This window comes from Erpetoichthys calabaricus, chromosome 12, assembly GCF_900747795.2.
Source record: "Erpetoichthys calabaricus chromosome 12, fErpCal1.3, whole genome shotgun sequence".
Classification (NCBI taxonomy): Eukaryota; Metazoa; Chordata; class Cladistia; order Polypteriformes; family Polypteridae; genus Erpetoichthys; species Erpetoichthys calabaricus.
Window position 1 is genome coordinate 139,025,478 of NC_041405.2, and position 16,223 is coordinate 139,041,700.

At 38.6% G+C, this 16,223-nt stretch overlaps 1 protein-coding gene across 2 annotated transcripts in view; it reads left to right on the top strand.

The window, feature by feature from the left end:
• Window positions 1-9,019: 9,019 nt before the first annotated feature.
• Window positions 9,020-16,223, top strand: part of haus8 (HAUS augmin like complex subunit 8) — a 31,934-nt gene continuing 24,730 nt past the window's right edge. Inside the window, exons 1-2 of one of the 2 annotated variants that reach the window (XM_028816388.2) lie at window positions 9,020-9,166; window positions 13,395-13,459. In XM_028816388.2, coding sequence (XP_028672221.1) covers window positions 9,111-9,166; window positions 13,395-13,459 — 121 coding nt within the window. In that variant the 5' untranslated portion in view covers window positions 9,020-9,110. The remainder of the gene's footprint in view (window positions 9,167-13,394; window positions 13,460-16,223) is intronic. The other variant, XM_028816389.2, reaches the window with a different exon arrangement.

A 16,223-nucleotide genomic window follows, 5' to 3' on the forward strand; every position in this document is an offset into this window, starting at 1 on the left:
AGGACTACCTGGAGAAGCCGACAAAAAAGCAGCTCTGAGATTTGTGTTTTGCAGACAGCTTAGCGCATGAAACAGATGTAATGCTTTGGTCGTTGGTATAATCGTGGAGTGCCTTGGGATTTTATGAGTTACAAAATGTGTGCCACCAGTTGGAAAACACTGCTCTACTTACACCTTTGCTCCTGCCATGCTAAAAAGACCTTTGTAGCTGCTGTCTCACTTACAAAACTGACACTGTGCATTACGTGGATGGTTATGTTGTATTCTTAGCATTAATTGGTGAAGATACTGCAAACTTGAACATGGGAGGGATAATCATTACACCTCTGTTTCTGTTTGATTACATCTTGCCTGAAGAAGGGGCCTGAGTTGCCTCGAAAGCTTGCATATTGTAATCTTTTTAGTTAGCCAATAAAAGGTGTCATTTTGCTTGGCTTTTCTCTACCTCTATTTCATAGAATTTTGTTATTACATTAGGACAGTCAGCACTGTAAGCAGGCTGGCGAGTTAAATGCAGAGGTACTAGAGACATATTTTGGTTTTAGTGCCACTCAAAGGTAACTTAGCACTTATGTGATATGACTTTGATCTGATCTTCTTACAGAAACATGAAAAAAAGAGAGCATAATTGTTACCTTTGCAACTTTTCTCCAGCATTGCACCAGGACTGCCGTAAACCCCCCTCTTTCTCCCACTCCCCTGCACCTATGTCAGTATGTGTAAATCAATGAACACCAGCGCTTTGTATTGACATTGTTGTAAACCGCGTGATATAAAATGTTAAACCTTTAAATGAAATTTGTATTTCATAAAATTTTTAAAGTTAGTATATAAATGTGGATGTGTATGCAGTTCTTTAGGTATGCACTTCACTTATTTGTATTACTGTTTCCATGCATGAAAATGCCGTCCTGACCAAAGCACTGTGCCTGAAGCATTTGCCATATTGCTGGCCTGGATGTGACAGTATTTTTTCACGCATTAAACAGGTCATATTTATCACAAAAATTAATGTGTTAACTTTCCCAGGGCTACTCTATATATAGACATTCCAACTGGAATGCTTGGAGTAGCTGTTCATGTGCCTAAAGTTCTAGTGAAAATAAATAAAAGAATTTCAAATAATGTATCCACATATACAGCTGAATTGGTTGCAGTCATTTTAGGTTCACAGTGGGTGAAGGAAATTATGTCAACTGGAGTTGTTATATGTTGAGATATTCAGGATGGATGAGTCTTAAAACTGGATAGTCTAATTCCAGACTGGATTTTGTTATGGGAAGTCAATCAGATTTTATTTCGCCTGCAAAAAATGGGTTTGTACGTTTATTTCTTGTAGGTTCCCAGGGCTGTCTTACCAGCATAGGCCCCCGGGCAAAGTAGTGTGCTGAGGCGCCTGTTTTGATAGCAAAACAGAAACATACATAGGCATCAGAAACATGGTGGACCCCTGGCTAGTGCCCATTGTGCCCATACATTAAGACCGCCCTGTGGTTTCCTGCTTATAAAGGTGCTGTAGAGAATGAGAGAGTAGATTGCATGGCTAAAAAGGCTGTTAAAAGGTGAATTAAGGATATGGATATTCCAATTTAAAAAGAAAGCAAACAAAAGCTAAAGGACTGATAAAATCAACAATTACTGGATTGTGACAAAACTTGTGGGATAACGAGAGTAATTCAGATTTATTTTAGAAGGGAATGATTCTGCCAAGATTAAGAACTAAACACACAATGCCGACTTATTCACTGTATCTAATTGGAAAGCATCAGTCAGTCAGGATTGTGCAGGCCCTGTGATCAACATGAAACTTTAATATTTCAGTGTTTAACATACAAACAAGAAATACATCAATTCAAGCACTGGGGCTTAAGAGTTTTACTTTACAAAATCTGACTGAATGTGGAAATAACTATAGTTCTTATCATTGAATCATTTTTAGATATTTGCACTCTGAAGGGCCGCCTCTGTGCGGTGGTCTTTTGGGGGTCTGATGGTATCGCGTCTCAGTCCAGACTCTTTTCCTGTGTAGTTCCTAGTTGGTAGAATGGGCTGCTGTCTCCCTCATTATATTCAAGAAGCAGTTGAAGGCCTACCTTTTCTGTGAATATCTAATTGTTTGGAAAAAACTTTGTGATATTTTATATTGTCGGTTAATTTATTGTTTGATTAAGTTTAGTTACTTTAGCGATGGTAATCTATATTTGTAAATGTGTTACTTATTTCATTTTTTCACTTGTGGCAATCATATTTTGTTACCTGTCCTACTACACTTGCTGAATAAACAGGCCCCAGCCTAATGTTACTTGATTATATTTACCTGTTTTTGAAAGTTGCTTTGGATAAAAGTGTCTGCCAAGCAAATAAATGTAAATGTAAAAACAAAGTTTTTTTTTTTGTTCATATTTTGCACCACACACCAGACCAGTTGGTGGCAGTAATGTGCCATTAGTGTGTCTACCAACTGCCATAAAGAGAAAGATTAAGAAGAACTGATTGTTAGCTGTAAATGCAGTATTTGTTGTAATCTGTCCTTTATTTACTTTCTCGTATACACAGTATAGAGAAAGTATAGGAACTGCGAAAAAATTCGACCTCGAGATTTTGATCAATGTTGATGTTTTAGACCTTCCTGAGTCCGAAAATACCATTTTTGAAATTATGTGTGTCTGTGTGTAAACATGATAACTCGAAAACACTTTGACCTGGTCAATGAGATTTTGTACATTTGCTTTATATCAAAAATAAGGAATCCTATCAACTTGTGGGCCACTTCTGACAACCCGAAGTGGTACTTTAACAGAATACTTTCGCAAATTTTCAAGTAAACTATGGCTATAATTACAGATAGATAATTAAAATTTTGTATAGGTATTTATAATGATAAAAAGCAAACATATGAAATTTGAGAAAAATGACTCATTTTTCATCAGTTTAACAATAATGTGTAAACATTGAACATGCCATGGAAATATAAAGATGAAATGAGAACAATAAGCTGCTACATCCCTGTTGCGTTCCAGTTACTATATTTAATTTTATGATATCTTTTTTTATTTCCACCATCATTATCATAATTAAATGTAGCTAAATGCAGTTTTACCTATAGCAATTTATTGCAACAAATATTATATAATACTAACACTTTTTCAATGTGAGAAATAAAGACATATGATATCTTCCTATATAACATGCTACCGTGGCTCTTCGTTTGTCTGTCCAGGATTTTAAATCACCGTTTGAACTATTGACCTGAAATTTGGTACACATATACTACGTGACGTCTACTATCCGCTTTTGGAGTGACGATTGACTGCAAAGGTTATTCCTTTTTTTATTTTATTCTATTATAGAATCAGCTTTCAGCAGAGGCCAGCAGGGTAGCCGTGCAGCACATGCGTACTGGCGCTGTTTTCATCCCTACCACCTTCGCCGTCACTTCCCCTATCTCTTCATGTCTTAAATCATTCTTGAGGCAGATTGAAGACTTAAGTGCCAGCTTAAGTGAAAAATTAAAGAAAACGTACTAAGTAATTGCAACACAAACACTGACTTAATCAGTTTTAAAGTGAAAAGATGGAGATGAAAGAAGAGAAGAAGTGGGCCGCTAGGGTGGAGAAAAAAAGAGCTGCTCAGGAAGCAGCAAGGGCATCAACCTCTGAGCAAACAAATGCTAAACGTACAGAGAAACAGGATGAAAACTAGGAATGCTCAAGTCAAGTGTATTCGTGTAGTGAGCCGTTACTGGTATTATATAATACTAACACTTTTTCTACGTGAGAAACAAAGAGATATGATATTTGAGAAATATTGCGCAACTGGAAGTGGTTCTGATGACCTTTTCCTCTATCTCAGTATACGAGAAAGTCGAGGGGAGCATACTCCCAATTTTTTCATGTTTTTTGGCAGATGAACACAAAGATTTTTTTGTTTATTTTGACAGCATATTATCAACAGTCTATTATTCATGAGAAATATTGTCCTCTTCCAGTCAGTACATGACCCTTATCAAGCCGTGATGCTTTTCTTAAGTCAAGCCCTTCTCTTTGTAAATGCTTGTCTTTAGGGTGGCAGATTTAACAGGATTCAGGTTCAGGTTAGGTTGGAGAGCATGCACTAGTACCACGCGTTGCCGCATCCACCAAAAGATAAAGCAGCTTGGGATCCTGATTGGCAACACCTCAATGATTAAGTAAGCAAAATACACCACTCAGCTTTTAGAGAAACAAATGAAAGAAAAGCAAGTTGTGGTCTTGAGTGAGCATGATAGAATGGAGAACAGAGGAAGGGTGCTTTAAAACTATTGAAGGAAGAAAATCCAAGGGTAATATTTAGGGATGTATTCCCAAATGGAGGGCTAATACCAAAAATAAAGAGGAAGGAAGTAAAGGAGGCAAAAGAATGAAAAGTGCAAAGGCAACAGGCCTGGACGTAATTCCACCAGAAGTGTGGAACAGTTTAGCAGAAGAGGGAGTAGATATGTTGTGGGATCTCATGGAGAACGTCTATGGACAGGGGAGAATACCAGAGAAGTGGAGGAACAGTGTAATTGTACTCATTTATATGGAGAAGGCTGATATTCAAGATTGTGGAAACTATAAAGCTGATGAAAACCTGGGAAAGGGTTTTAGAGAGAAGGCTTAGGGAAGAGACCATCATAGGTATGAAACAGTTTGGTTTTAAGCTAGGGAGAGAAACAACTGATGGTAGCCTTTGCTTAGAGACAGCTCATAGAGAAGCATCAAGAAAAACAGAAACATTTGTGTATGGTGGAGAAGGCTTATGGATAGAGTGCCATGTCAAGAGGTCTCGAGAGAGAGAGAGAAAGGAGGACAAGAGAAGTGTGTGAGAGTTGTCCAGGATATGAATGAATGAATGAGGACTTGGGATAAAAGCAGTGTTGGGCTAACAGATGTGACAGATTAAGGGTCCCTGTGACCCCTTGAACCCTCAGACTACACGTCAGACACCAGGTAAAAGTCCAAATATTATATTTATTTAGACAAAACGTGCACAAAGCACCCTCTTCTCCACAATCTTCAAATAAACACAATAAACAATTAATAAATCAATAATCCTCCTCACTCCCAGATGCGTTGCCACCCTTCCACCCAGCTCAGCTCAGCTCAGTGTCTGGGATTTCCCATCGTCCTTTTATATTCCCTGACCCGGAAGTGGTTCCAACCCTACATACAGTCCATGTGATTCCTTATCACTTCCGGGTCAGATAAAAAGTCCTTTTCTTCATCCCGGAAGCACGTCATTTCCTTTGTCGCCTTGCCTACGACGTACTTCCGGGTTATAGGGCACAAACAACTCTCTGGGCCTCCCTGCAGCATCATCTGTTGGCCCCTGTGGTATCCAGCAGGGCTGTAAAGGAAAACTCCATCGTCCATGATTCCCTGCTAGTATTTGGGGCACGGGCTGTAAAGGAAAACTCCATCGTCCATGATTCCCTGCTAGTATTTGGGGCACTTCCATGCTGCAGGGAGAGCTCCATCTGGCGGCCTGGGGGTGTTGGCCGGGGTGACAGGCCGGCCATATCCCACACAGACAAAATCCCACTTAGAGTAGGTCTGCACCAGGGGTGGTCTTTAATTTCTTACCTCTTTGATCTGATTATGGATGTGTTAAGTTATAGGACAAAAGACCAATCCCCCCAGTGCAGGCTTTTTGCTGATGACATTGTGTTGTGTAGAACTAGAAAGGAGGAAATGCTGAGAAAGTTGGAAGAATGGAGAAGGACTGGAAGACAGAGGGTTGAAGATAAATGGGAAGAAGACAAAATATTTGAGATTTAATGGTGATCAGGATTCAGACGTTAGTCTGCAGGAAGAGCTATTGAAAAGAGCGAATAAGTTTAAATAGGTAGAATCAGTGGTAGACTCAAGATGGAGAATTAAATACAGAAATAACTTGCAGAGGGCAGTGTTGTTGGAACAATTGGAAGAAGGTAGTTACCTCTTACCTTAGTTTACAGGTGAGGTGTGTAAGACAGTGGTAAGACCAGCAATGATGTAAAACGCTGAGACATGGGCAGTAAAGAGAGCACAGGAGAAGGTGGATGATAGATAGATAGATAGATAGATAGATAGATAGATAGATAGATAGATAGATAGATAGATAGATAGATAGATAGATAGATAGATAGATAGATAGAAGTCTGGCCTTTTATAGCAGTTCAATAAATAAATAAAAATAATATTATATTAGGACAAAAAAAAAACATTGCCCTCACAAAGACATACCAGAATGACAAAAAAGAGACAACATCTGACTTCAGATTTCAAGGCATAGTGAGAAATTATGCAGGTATATCTCTTTTGGTATAAGGGAATCTCCGTAGCGTTTCTTGACATACTTCTGTTGAATGATTTGTTGGCTGAAAGTCCTCAGTGTTCTTGTGTCACAGAGAGGATGTGCAGCATTGTTCATAATGGTCATCAGTTTTGCTTTAATTTTCTCCTTTGCTACGAGCTCCAGGGGGTCCAGAATGTGACCCATAACTGGGCCTGCCCTTTTTAAATTAGCTTGTTGATTCGGTGGGCCTTTCCTGAAGTGATGTTATCAGCCCAGCACACCACAGTGTTGAAAATCACAGTGGCCATCACAGAGTTGTAGAAGATGTGAAGGATGTCACCACTCACATTACAGGTGTGCAGTCTCTGAAGGAAGAAGAGCTTGCTCTGCCTTTTCTTCTATAGTTCCTCTGTGTACCAAGACCAGTCCAACCTGCCACTGATGCGGACCCCCAAGTACTTGTAGCAGTGCACCACCTCTGCATCCCCTCCCTGAATAGTAGTTAGTTAGTAGTTTGTTGTGGTGAAAGTGAATAGGCAGTTTCTTGGTTTTGCTAATGTTAAGTTGCAAATGTTTTTGACTCGTTTTTCCCGGAGGTAAACATATCATTAAGGAGGTTAAGGAGAGGGTAAGGCAGTCCTGACTTCTTTGGGTCATCTGTTGTCTAGCATCCTGAGGAGCCATTGCATGTCCAAGCCTGTCACACACGCACGCTAAGGAGGCAGACAACAAGCCCAGAGGTGAGTGAAATATCACGAGACAAGGGGTTGACATGCGGTACTAATACCTCTCTCTTTTTCTCATCAGACAAAAAGAAGAACTATAAAGTACCTTTCACACTTCCGGGTTCCCAAGATGGCATCCAACCATCACTTCCTCCGCTGACTCCAAAGGACCACGTCACTTCTCGCGCCTTCGACATGACGCCACTTCCGGTTCTTTCCCGACGACCTCACTTCCGGTTCCATGTCACTTTCAGCTTTCCAAGATGACGTCACTTCCGTCTGACAGCTATGACATTATTTCCTGCCAACTCTCACTGCCGTCCTCCATTTTGACTCTATAAATATGCCATATTTCCTGATGTATGTTGTGGAATGACTGTAAAGAAATTTAACCACATTTCTGGCTTTTTTGCATTTCTTGTCCTTTGGACGTTATACGGGGATGGTCCCCAACTCTTTTTTGTTGTTGTGGAGTACTAATTTTATCACAGCCACAGTTCTTTCTTCCTTTCTTTTGCCTTCTTGCTACAAGCTGTTCAGACAAACAGTGAACCGATATTGATCTGTAAACCTTTTTCCTAATAAGATAAACTTTTACTCACAGATGTTTCATACGTAGAGCAACAGCCATGAAAGACTGCTTTATATTTTGAGTTATAATTCTACATATTTTTTTTTAAGTTTATACAGATTTTCTTTCATCTCAGAGTAAAACTGTTACGTTTCAGACAGGGTCCCCCCGACCCATACTGCTCTCTTCGGAGTTTCACTGTTTTAACAGCATTTTTTTTTAAATAAATCTTTTATTTCTAATAATTTTATGTTGCCTTCTATGTTACTAGCCGGGTTTTTGATGGTGTATCTCCCTCTAGTAAACATTTCAACTATTTTTGGGACTTTCATGCTTTGGGACTCTCGAATTTATGACCAAATGAACTGCCTGTATAAACTAAAAAGGCTCTGTTAAACAGTGAAGCTCTGAAGAGCACAAAAGGCACAGCAAGGAAAGCCTGAAAAGGCAAAGACAAACCAAGACAAACACATCCAAATCACGCAAATTAAATCAAAACAGAGTATAAGGTAAAAAAAATTCCAGTAATTCTCAAAAAAAGCACAGTAATCAACAAAACTCACCAACTCCAAAGTGCATTCAATGAACTGCAAAGGACTGTGGATTGACCCCACGTTTACATGGCCAAGGGTGGTCCCTTGACAGTGATGGGTAAGTGGTCCCACTTCTTAGGGAACCACAAACAAAATACATGGTATAAGATATTAGAAACTAAACAACCAACAAAAGTAACATAAACAAAAGAGTCACAAATGAACAAAACAGACATTAAAACAGCATTTGAACCACAGCCATAACATAACAATGACACATTATAATCTTAGGTTAAAATTGTTAAGTGAATGATAGTCTCAGAATTATTGTGAAGAATTTAGACCAGGAGGTGAAAAACTCACAACGGAAACATCAAAGGGAAGGCAGAGGTCGACACAATAAAACCAACAGGCAACACAAAAAAAAATCAAAGTCGCAGATCAATAGTTGATGTTAGGGCCTACTTCAAATGAAACTATCGAAAAAGTTTTTGAGAGATTCATTAATTGTATCCATTGAGGGATAAGGAGTAGCATGTATGCCTCCATATTTATGGCATCATGTCCTGTGACGTTAAAAGAGTGACTAAACTGGTAATGTGACACTAATTGTGATATGGTGAATGTGGCCAATTCAAATTAAAGTAACAAAAAATAAACCACAAAAACGTACCCCTAAAACACAAGCTATAGCTAAAATGTTGTCATTTCAGAAAATGTTGTGTTCTTTTTTCTTTGTAAACATTTCTTTTCTTTTTTGTCGAAGGGGATGAGAGATCTGGGAACTTTAGATGGTACTACGATATATTTTACCTAAAGGCACTCGTGGTGCCCTTTTATTCTAAAGACTTCGGCATTGCAGAGAGCGCCGCAACTCGAAGCATTACGAGCACATCCTGTGACGTCACGCGTGGGCGGACTCAAGCGCAACAAACAGAAGGCGGGCAGGCTGATTCACTGTGCTGTCCATTGTGCGCCTCAGCCATGTCTTACCGAAAAGTGGTGGAGCTGAGCGAGAGTGCGAAAGGGGAGCAGACACGGTGAGTGCAGCGAATACACATCGTCGCAGCAGATAGGGTGTTAGTTTCGAGGATTTAAAAAGTGCGGTGGAACGGAACAAACAAGTCCCGTGAGCGGAGTGGGACAGCCTGCGCGGAGCGATTCCAGAATAGTTGTCCTTTGTTGTACATTAAAGTTAAAAAATAAGTATGCAGTTACAGTTTTTATAGCGCCTGTATGGTAAGCGCTTTGAAATAAGTAAATCATGTCAGTGTCACAGGTCAAATAGAGTCATACGGTGAGTTGTAGGAAGTTTAACATTTACATAACGAAATACATTAGTCGGGGGAAAAGGCAGAGATACGAAGAAAAGAGTGCGTTGTCTCAAGTTAGGGATGATAATCCAACGTTTTAGACATAAAGATGTAGGTCCTGAGCATGGACTTAAATAACAGCAGACGTTAGATGAGACTTGTCGGGGAAAGATTGGAATAGAAGACGCAATTATCTGGACCCTGCACCAGACCCGCTCCTTCATGGCCGCCCTGTGAGGATTCTGTTTTTTGATTTCTGCAGTGCCATTGAATAATGTCCATGCTCAGGGATTTGGAGGTGGATGGACGAGTCTATGGTGTCCTGATAAAGGACTATCTGTCTGGTAGACAGCTGTTTGTGAGGTTCAAGGACTGTGGCATCAATGTGGATGTGATCAGCACTGGAGCACCACTAGGAACAGTCCAGTCTCCTTTTCTGTTCACTCTAACTCTCCCTCTCTCTCTCTCTCTCTCGATCCGTCTATCTATCTAAAAACCCAAGGTTTTGCGTATTTGGCTGACGCTCATATCTAAGGAGCCTTTCAACATTTGCGATACAACATTAGTTGAGTTTCTTTTTTTTCCTAATTGGAGCACATTCAGGTGAAATCACTTGCTAAGAGTCACACACTGTCAGTAGTGGGATGTGAAGGCACAACCTCAGGGTCTGAAGTCTAAAGACTTACGTGCTACACCACACTGCCTGCCTATTTAGAACGCAAATGAGATGGTGTTTAGGAGTCAGGTGGAGAACTTTGTTTCTTGATGTAGAAAGCATTTTCTGCATCTTAACATCAACAAAGGCAAGGAACTGCCTGTTGACATTTGCCACACCAAAGAGCCTCTATGCCCTATCCTTGTTTAGAGAGTGGATGCGGAGGTGGTGCACTGCTACAAGTACTTGGGGTCTGCATCACTTACATGCTGGACTAGTTAAGTAACATAGGAACTATAAAGGAATTGACAGAACCGACTGTTGTTTTTTTCTTTCTCCCCTTTTCTAAGGAAACTGCCCTCCTTTGATGTGCGAAGTGACATCCTTTATGCATTCTACAACTCTGTGATGGCCAGTGTGGTGTGCTAGACTGATAAGATTTCTTAAAGAGAAATGGCACCTTTTATTGACTAACTAAAAAGATTACAATGTGCAAGCTTTCGAGGCAACTCAGGTTCTTGCCTGAAGATGGGGTCTGAGTTGCCTTAAAGCTTGCATATTGTAATCTTTTTAGTTAATCAATAAAAGGTGTCATTTTGCTTGACTTCTCACTACATTCATAATAGCTAACATGGTACAACACCCTAATATTAAAGAGAATTAAAAAGGTAGGCAGTCCAGACCCCCTGGCTGGCAGTAGTAGTGGAGCAGAGAATAAAAACAAAACTGAGTGCCATTATAGACAATGCTGCACATCCTCTCACTGTCACACTAACGCAGAGGAGTTGCAGCCAACAAATTGTTTAGTAGAAGAGTGCCAAGAAACGTAAGTCAAAGTTGTTTTTCTTTTGAAATAATTAACGTCAGAGGTTGATCTGTTCTACATGGCTGCTCTTTATTTTTTTTTGATATTGTATAAAGTTGTTTGGTGTGCTGTAAGGCCCATGAACCTTTACAACCTTAACTAGAATGAATCGGGCACAATATGGAAAATGCAATTAAAAATAGAAAGCCAAGATTTCAAAATTCACTTTGACTTGTAATTCATCACCAACAGTATAAAGGCAAGATATTTCATGTTAAGTCTGGTCGACTTTATTTTTTCATAAACTAGGCTAGGGGGCTTCACCCCCTGCTCGCTTCACTGCCAACCCCCGTGTTTGGTTTTCTGGACACACTTTTAATATTTTTTTTTCTTTTGATTTGTTGCTATTTCATTAGTTTCACTTTTATTTCAGAACTTATGTAAAAACAATATTTGGAATCTTTTGAGTCCAAATATGCTGAATCTTTTAAATGAGGTCAGTGAGACATGTGTTTAATGACTTTGTCAGGTTAGAGATCATGAAAACTGGAATTCAAAAGACTCAAAAAAAAAAAAAAAAAAAGTAGGAGCGGAACACATGCAGAGCAAGATACAGAATAGGACAGCAGAAAAAAACGACAGTGTCAAAAAAAAAAAAGTAAACATTGCATTAGCGCAAAAAAAGAGAAATTATTACTCAGAGAATAGAGATCGAATATATGGACACAGGTGATATGTCAGAACTATGTAAATATTGTAAGGCTTTGAAGTTTAAGTCAGAGAATTTCAAAAGTGTGTTTTACCTCGCATGCATTTATTGGTTACTTTGCAAAAAAAATTATTAACTATAATATGTAGATCGCTTTGTCTGTGCTGAAATTCCAAACAGAGAAACCTATCCTGAATTATCTCTAACCTGCTCTACATGTGTTTGGCCCTTTTGTTTTGTAACCTCTTTATGACGTTTTACTTTGTTTTCTACTCTGTCTTTTATCTCTGACCTCGCTTTGTCCTGCTTTTTTTTCAGTGACACCTGGTCCGTGGTGATTATTTTCCCTTTTTCGAGTATTAATTTCCATTTGTTTGCGCTACTGCGATCTTTACTATCTTTTTTTATACTTTCTAATTTTCCTACTTTCATATTCTTTAACTTTCTCCACATTTGAATCGCACATACATTTACTTTTTTTTTTTTTGGGAGCCTTTCGAATTCAACTGCTTTCATAATCTGCTCTGCATGTGTATAGCACCAATGTTTGTGAACGTCTTTATGAAGTTCTGCTTTGTCTTTTACTCTGTTTTTTAATTAAGAGCCCGATTGGATGTGCTTTGTTTCAATTCCACTTGTTACGGGCTGATAATTACTTGCCTTATTTTCTGAATTTGCACCTAGATTATTTTTTTTGCTCATTTTTCTCTCCAACGCTTTTGAGTCTCTTTTCTCCACACTGCTTTCTTCTTTGCTTAGATGTCGACATTTCATTTATAACGTACTGTCCTTATACGCTTTATATGCGCTGAGAGCCCTGGATCTATGTGTGCTCAAATCCTTCACAAGACTGAATGTTTTGCTGCCCTGTTGTCCTATTTGATAGATTGTAAGTAGGGCATGTCTTGCAAGAATCTCATGTTCTACGTCATCATGAGACGGTCCTGGGTCAATCTCTTGGCACAATGTCTCATGTTTACGGTCCCCACGAGACGCACCATGGCAAGTCTCTTTTGTCTCGCGGGTCTTTTAAATGTCTTCCGAGAAGATCATGTATTGTAGCCTTGCTTTTGCTTTCCAGGATTTTTTTTTTATAATAGAGAGATACCTGTATACATCCTTTCTTGCTTTGAGGACATTTAGGAACATTCTTCCTGCAGGATACTTGGATCATCTTCCCAATCTCTTTTATCAGTTCTCGCCTAACCACGGAGTTGAGCTTTTTCAGTGGCTGCTCCAAACCTCTGGAATGCATTACCCTTTATTTGTTAGAATGTCTTCCAGGATCCTGAGACTTAATTCCCATTTAAAGACCCTGATTACTAATTTGGGCTTTTGGAGACCCAGTATAATGCTTTTGCTATGATTTGACTTGGGAGTTATTATGGTTTTGTGCTTTGGGGTTTGGAGACCAGCAAAATACCTACCAGAAAAATGTTCTGTTACTTTCTTTTCCTAAAACGTGGTTTTATTTATTTTTAATCCACAGATATTACTCTTGACTTTGACTGTTATGTTTTCCAATGGTAGCTTCTAATGGCAACATTAAGAGAAAATGTTTAAAGGTCCTAAATTTTAAAATTGGGTGTGAATGTTTTATTGTGTCTGGCAGCAGATCTACATCCTAAATGAAGATATTTCAGAATTGGACATTAACATAGTCAAGAATGTATTGTCCAAAATGTGGAGGAAATGTCGGCTCCAAAAGTGTGTTGAGACTGCATGTAAAATATAACATCTGTTTGGCAAGAACAGTTCAGTTCTAGTGTTGACTTGTATTTTCCAGCAGTTCTTCAAGCATGGAAGGAAGCACTGAAATTGGCAGTGGACCCACAACCAAAAAGACTAAATGTAAGTTGTCTTAAGCTGGATATTCTATATATGTCAGGAGCCTTTAAATTCAGAGCTCAAAATTAATCTAAGCCAAGCATCCTTACGCATTACAATTAATTGTGTTATTCAAAATACATTTTACTTACAGTATATGTATGTTTTAAATTAGGTGCTTTGTATTTTTTCAAAAATGGAAGGATTCACATATGGTTGTTATAGATACAGGTGTGTCATGTTCTTGATTTGTTTTCTTTTCATTTTAGAAATTTATTTGTTAAATGTAAATCTTGTTAAGTGTAGGGCTGTCTGTTCATTTTCTATATCCCTCTCCCCTTCAGCTTTTCTGCTTCACCGGGGTAACTGAATCAGTACAAAAGTATAAACCTTTTTCTTTTTCTCCCCAGTCATCCAGCTTGGTTACAGGGCTAAAACGCCCTTAAAGTCATAGATTTATCTCTTTGTTTGAATTTATTTGGCACCAATGCAAAAGACAAATTGAGGACTGAGATATTAATGTCAAGGTCCCCATTACCAGGCAGTCAAATATTTCTCCCCTAGAGTATGGAATGTGCTTGGTGGTGTCAGTAGTAGTAGTAATACTGTCACATATATACAGTAGTGAAATTCTTACTTGCATGTCCAACCAACACACAACTGTCGCCATGATCAGAAAGAGTATGTTAAAATACATAACTTTGGTGACCTGCAGGAAGCGTTAGCACTTTGAATGGTCCAGGTGCAACCCTGGGAAATTCACTGTGGAAAAACGCTTTGTTTAAGGCACCAGGGAAATCAAATATCCACAACAAAACAATCAAAGTGAAGTGTAAAATTATTAATCTGCAAATTTGAAATGATCATTCAACAAACAGTCCACATCAGGCTTTGCTGGAAGGCTAGGAAATTAATGTTGTCAGTGTGAATGCTGCTATAGTAGGTGGAACATCCAGTATTGCTCTCTATTTTTTTAGCTGAGTAGCTCTTGGTGCGTTCATTGTTATCTTGCCCAGGTGCCGTGAGAGCATGCAGAGAAGTCTGGAGAATGAAAGGGTATGGAAGACCACAATTCACAAACTTTAGGTTTGAGCAGCTCAGCAGTTGTGGGGTTCTTGAATGCCAGGTGTGGTTGGTAACACTTTTTGTATCTTGAAGATGTCCTTGCTTTCATACAATAAACCAATGGTGGGGAACGCAATGGTCTGACAACACAGTGGTGCTGTATAAGAAGCAAACTGTACTTGGTAAAGAAGCATCTATGGGGGTCTTTTCTGCCCACTGCTATCGGGCAATTCAGTGCTTCCACCTGATGAACAGTCCTGTCAGTCAATTAAAGGTTTTTTTATGTTTTTGTTGCGATATGCAACTGAATTTCCCCTTGGGATTAATGAAGTTCATCTAATCTAATTCTTTATCTTGGAGCTTCTCTTGCAGTTGCAAGAAATCTCTGTTTTCATAAACAACTTTCACAGCATTTCTTCTGCCAAAACCCAAGAGTATATGTTTTAAGTGAGTGATGCATTATAATAAGGAAAACAAAAAGCAAGAACATAAAATGGAAACAAACAATTTATAATAATAATGGGTATAAATTAAATGTTTGCATTGTATATTAAAGAATAGTATATTGCAATTAGTGAGTGTAAACTTATTGAATACACAGACTTGTTTATAAAAAAAACAAACACAAACCAGCTTACCAGGTGTACTCCTCATCCCTCCACTATAGCCCTATATATCTTTATTGCTGAATGTGGAGCACACTATTTGTAGCTAGTATAGTTTTGCCTGTTCAGAAATACCAAACTATATTGAGAAAGGATTGTCACAACAAATTGAAAATACGATGTAAACATTTAGATTATGTGCCAGTGCTTTTTCAATTGGACTGTATTAGAGCAGTAAACTTTTTTGATTGGCTACCTTTGATTTTTGGCAGTGGAGATGCACAAGGAAAGAAGAGAAGGCTACTTGAAGCTGTTTTTAAAAACTTCTTTTCTTAGAATTCTTAATGCAGGCATTTTACAGTTCCAGTTTTGCCTTATAAGAATAGGAAAGACATCCATGCTGCTGTCTTTGTTTTTTAACTAGTTTGTTTATTAAAGCATACTGCTATAACAAATTAACACTTTCTTTAGAGTAATAGCAAAAGTAAAACACTCAATTAACTGGAGTGTAATTTCTTACAACTCTTTATTAGTAACTTGTAAAATTATGTATTCATTCCCATATATATTACTCTGCAACAGTGCTGTGGTGATTAGTGCAACTCATGGATCCAGTATCCTGAGTTTGAATCCTGTGCCTGGGCGTTGTCAGTTTGCAGTCTGTATTTTCTCCACTAGTCTGCTTGGGCTTCCTCCCATAAGATTCTAAACTGGCAGAGCATGAGAATGACTGTGTACATGCATTGGATCTTCGATGGACTGTCCCCCTGTCCAGCATTGTGTACTGCTTTGTGTCTTATCACACCAGGATAGGTTGTCAACCACTACAACCCTGAATTGAATTAATTGGATTGAAAATGTTATTCTTCTGCTTCACATTTGCACGAATGTCTTGGATTATTCTCAAGCTGAATGCAGCTTTTCCAAGTTGTTAATGTTTTGTTTTTTTTTTATAAATAAACCCACATGCTAAGTATCCTAAGAAGAAACATTTCACTTAGTTATATTTGCAAATGTGTAGGTTTCATAAAGGCTTCACCTTGAAGTATATTTTGAGAGTAATCAAAGTGAATATTAAGCAAGCTCAGTAAAACTAATCAGCTGCTGATAGAGTAACG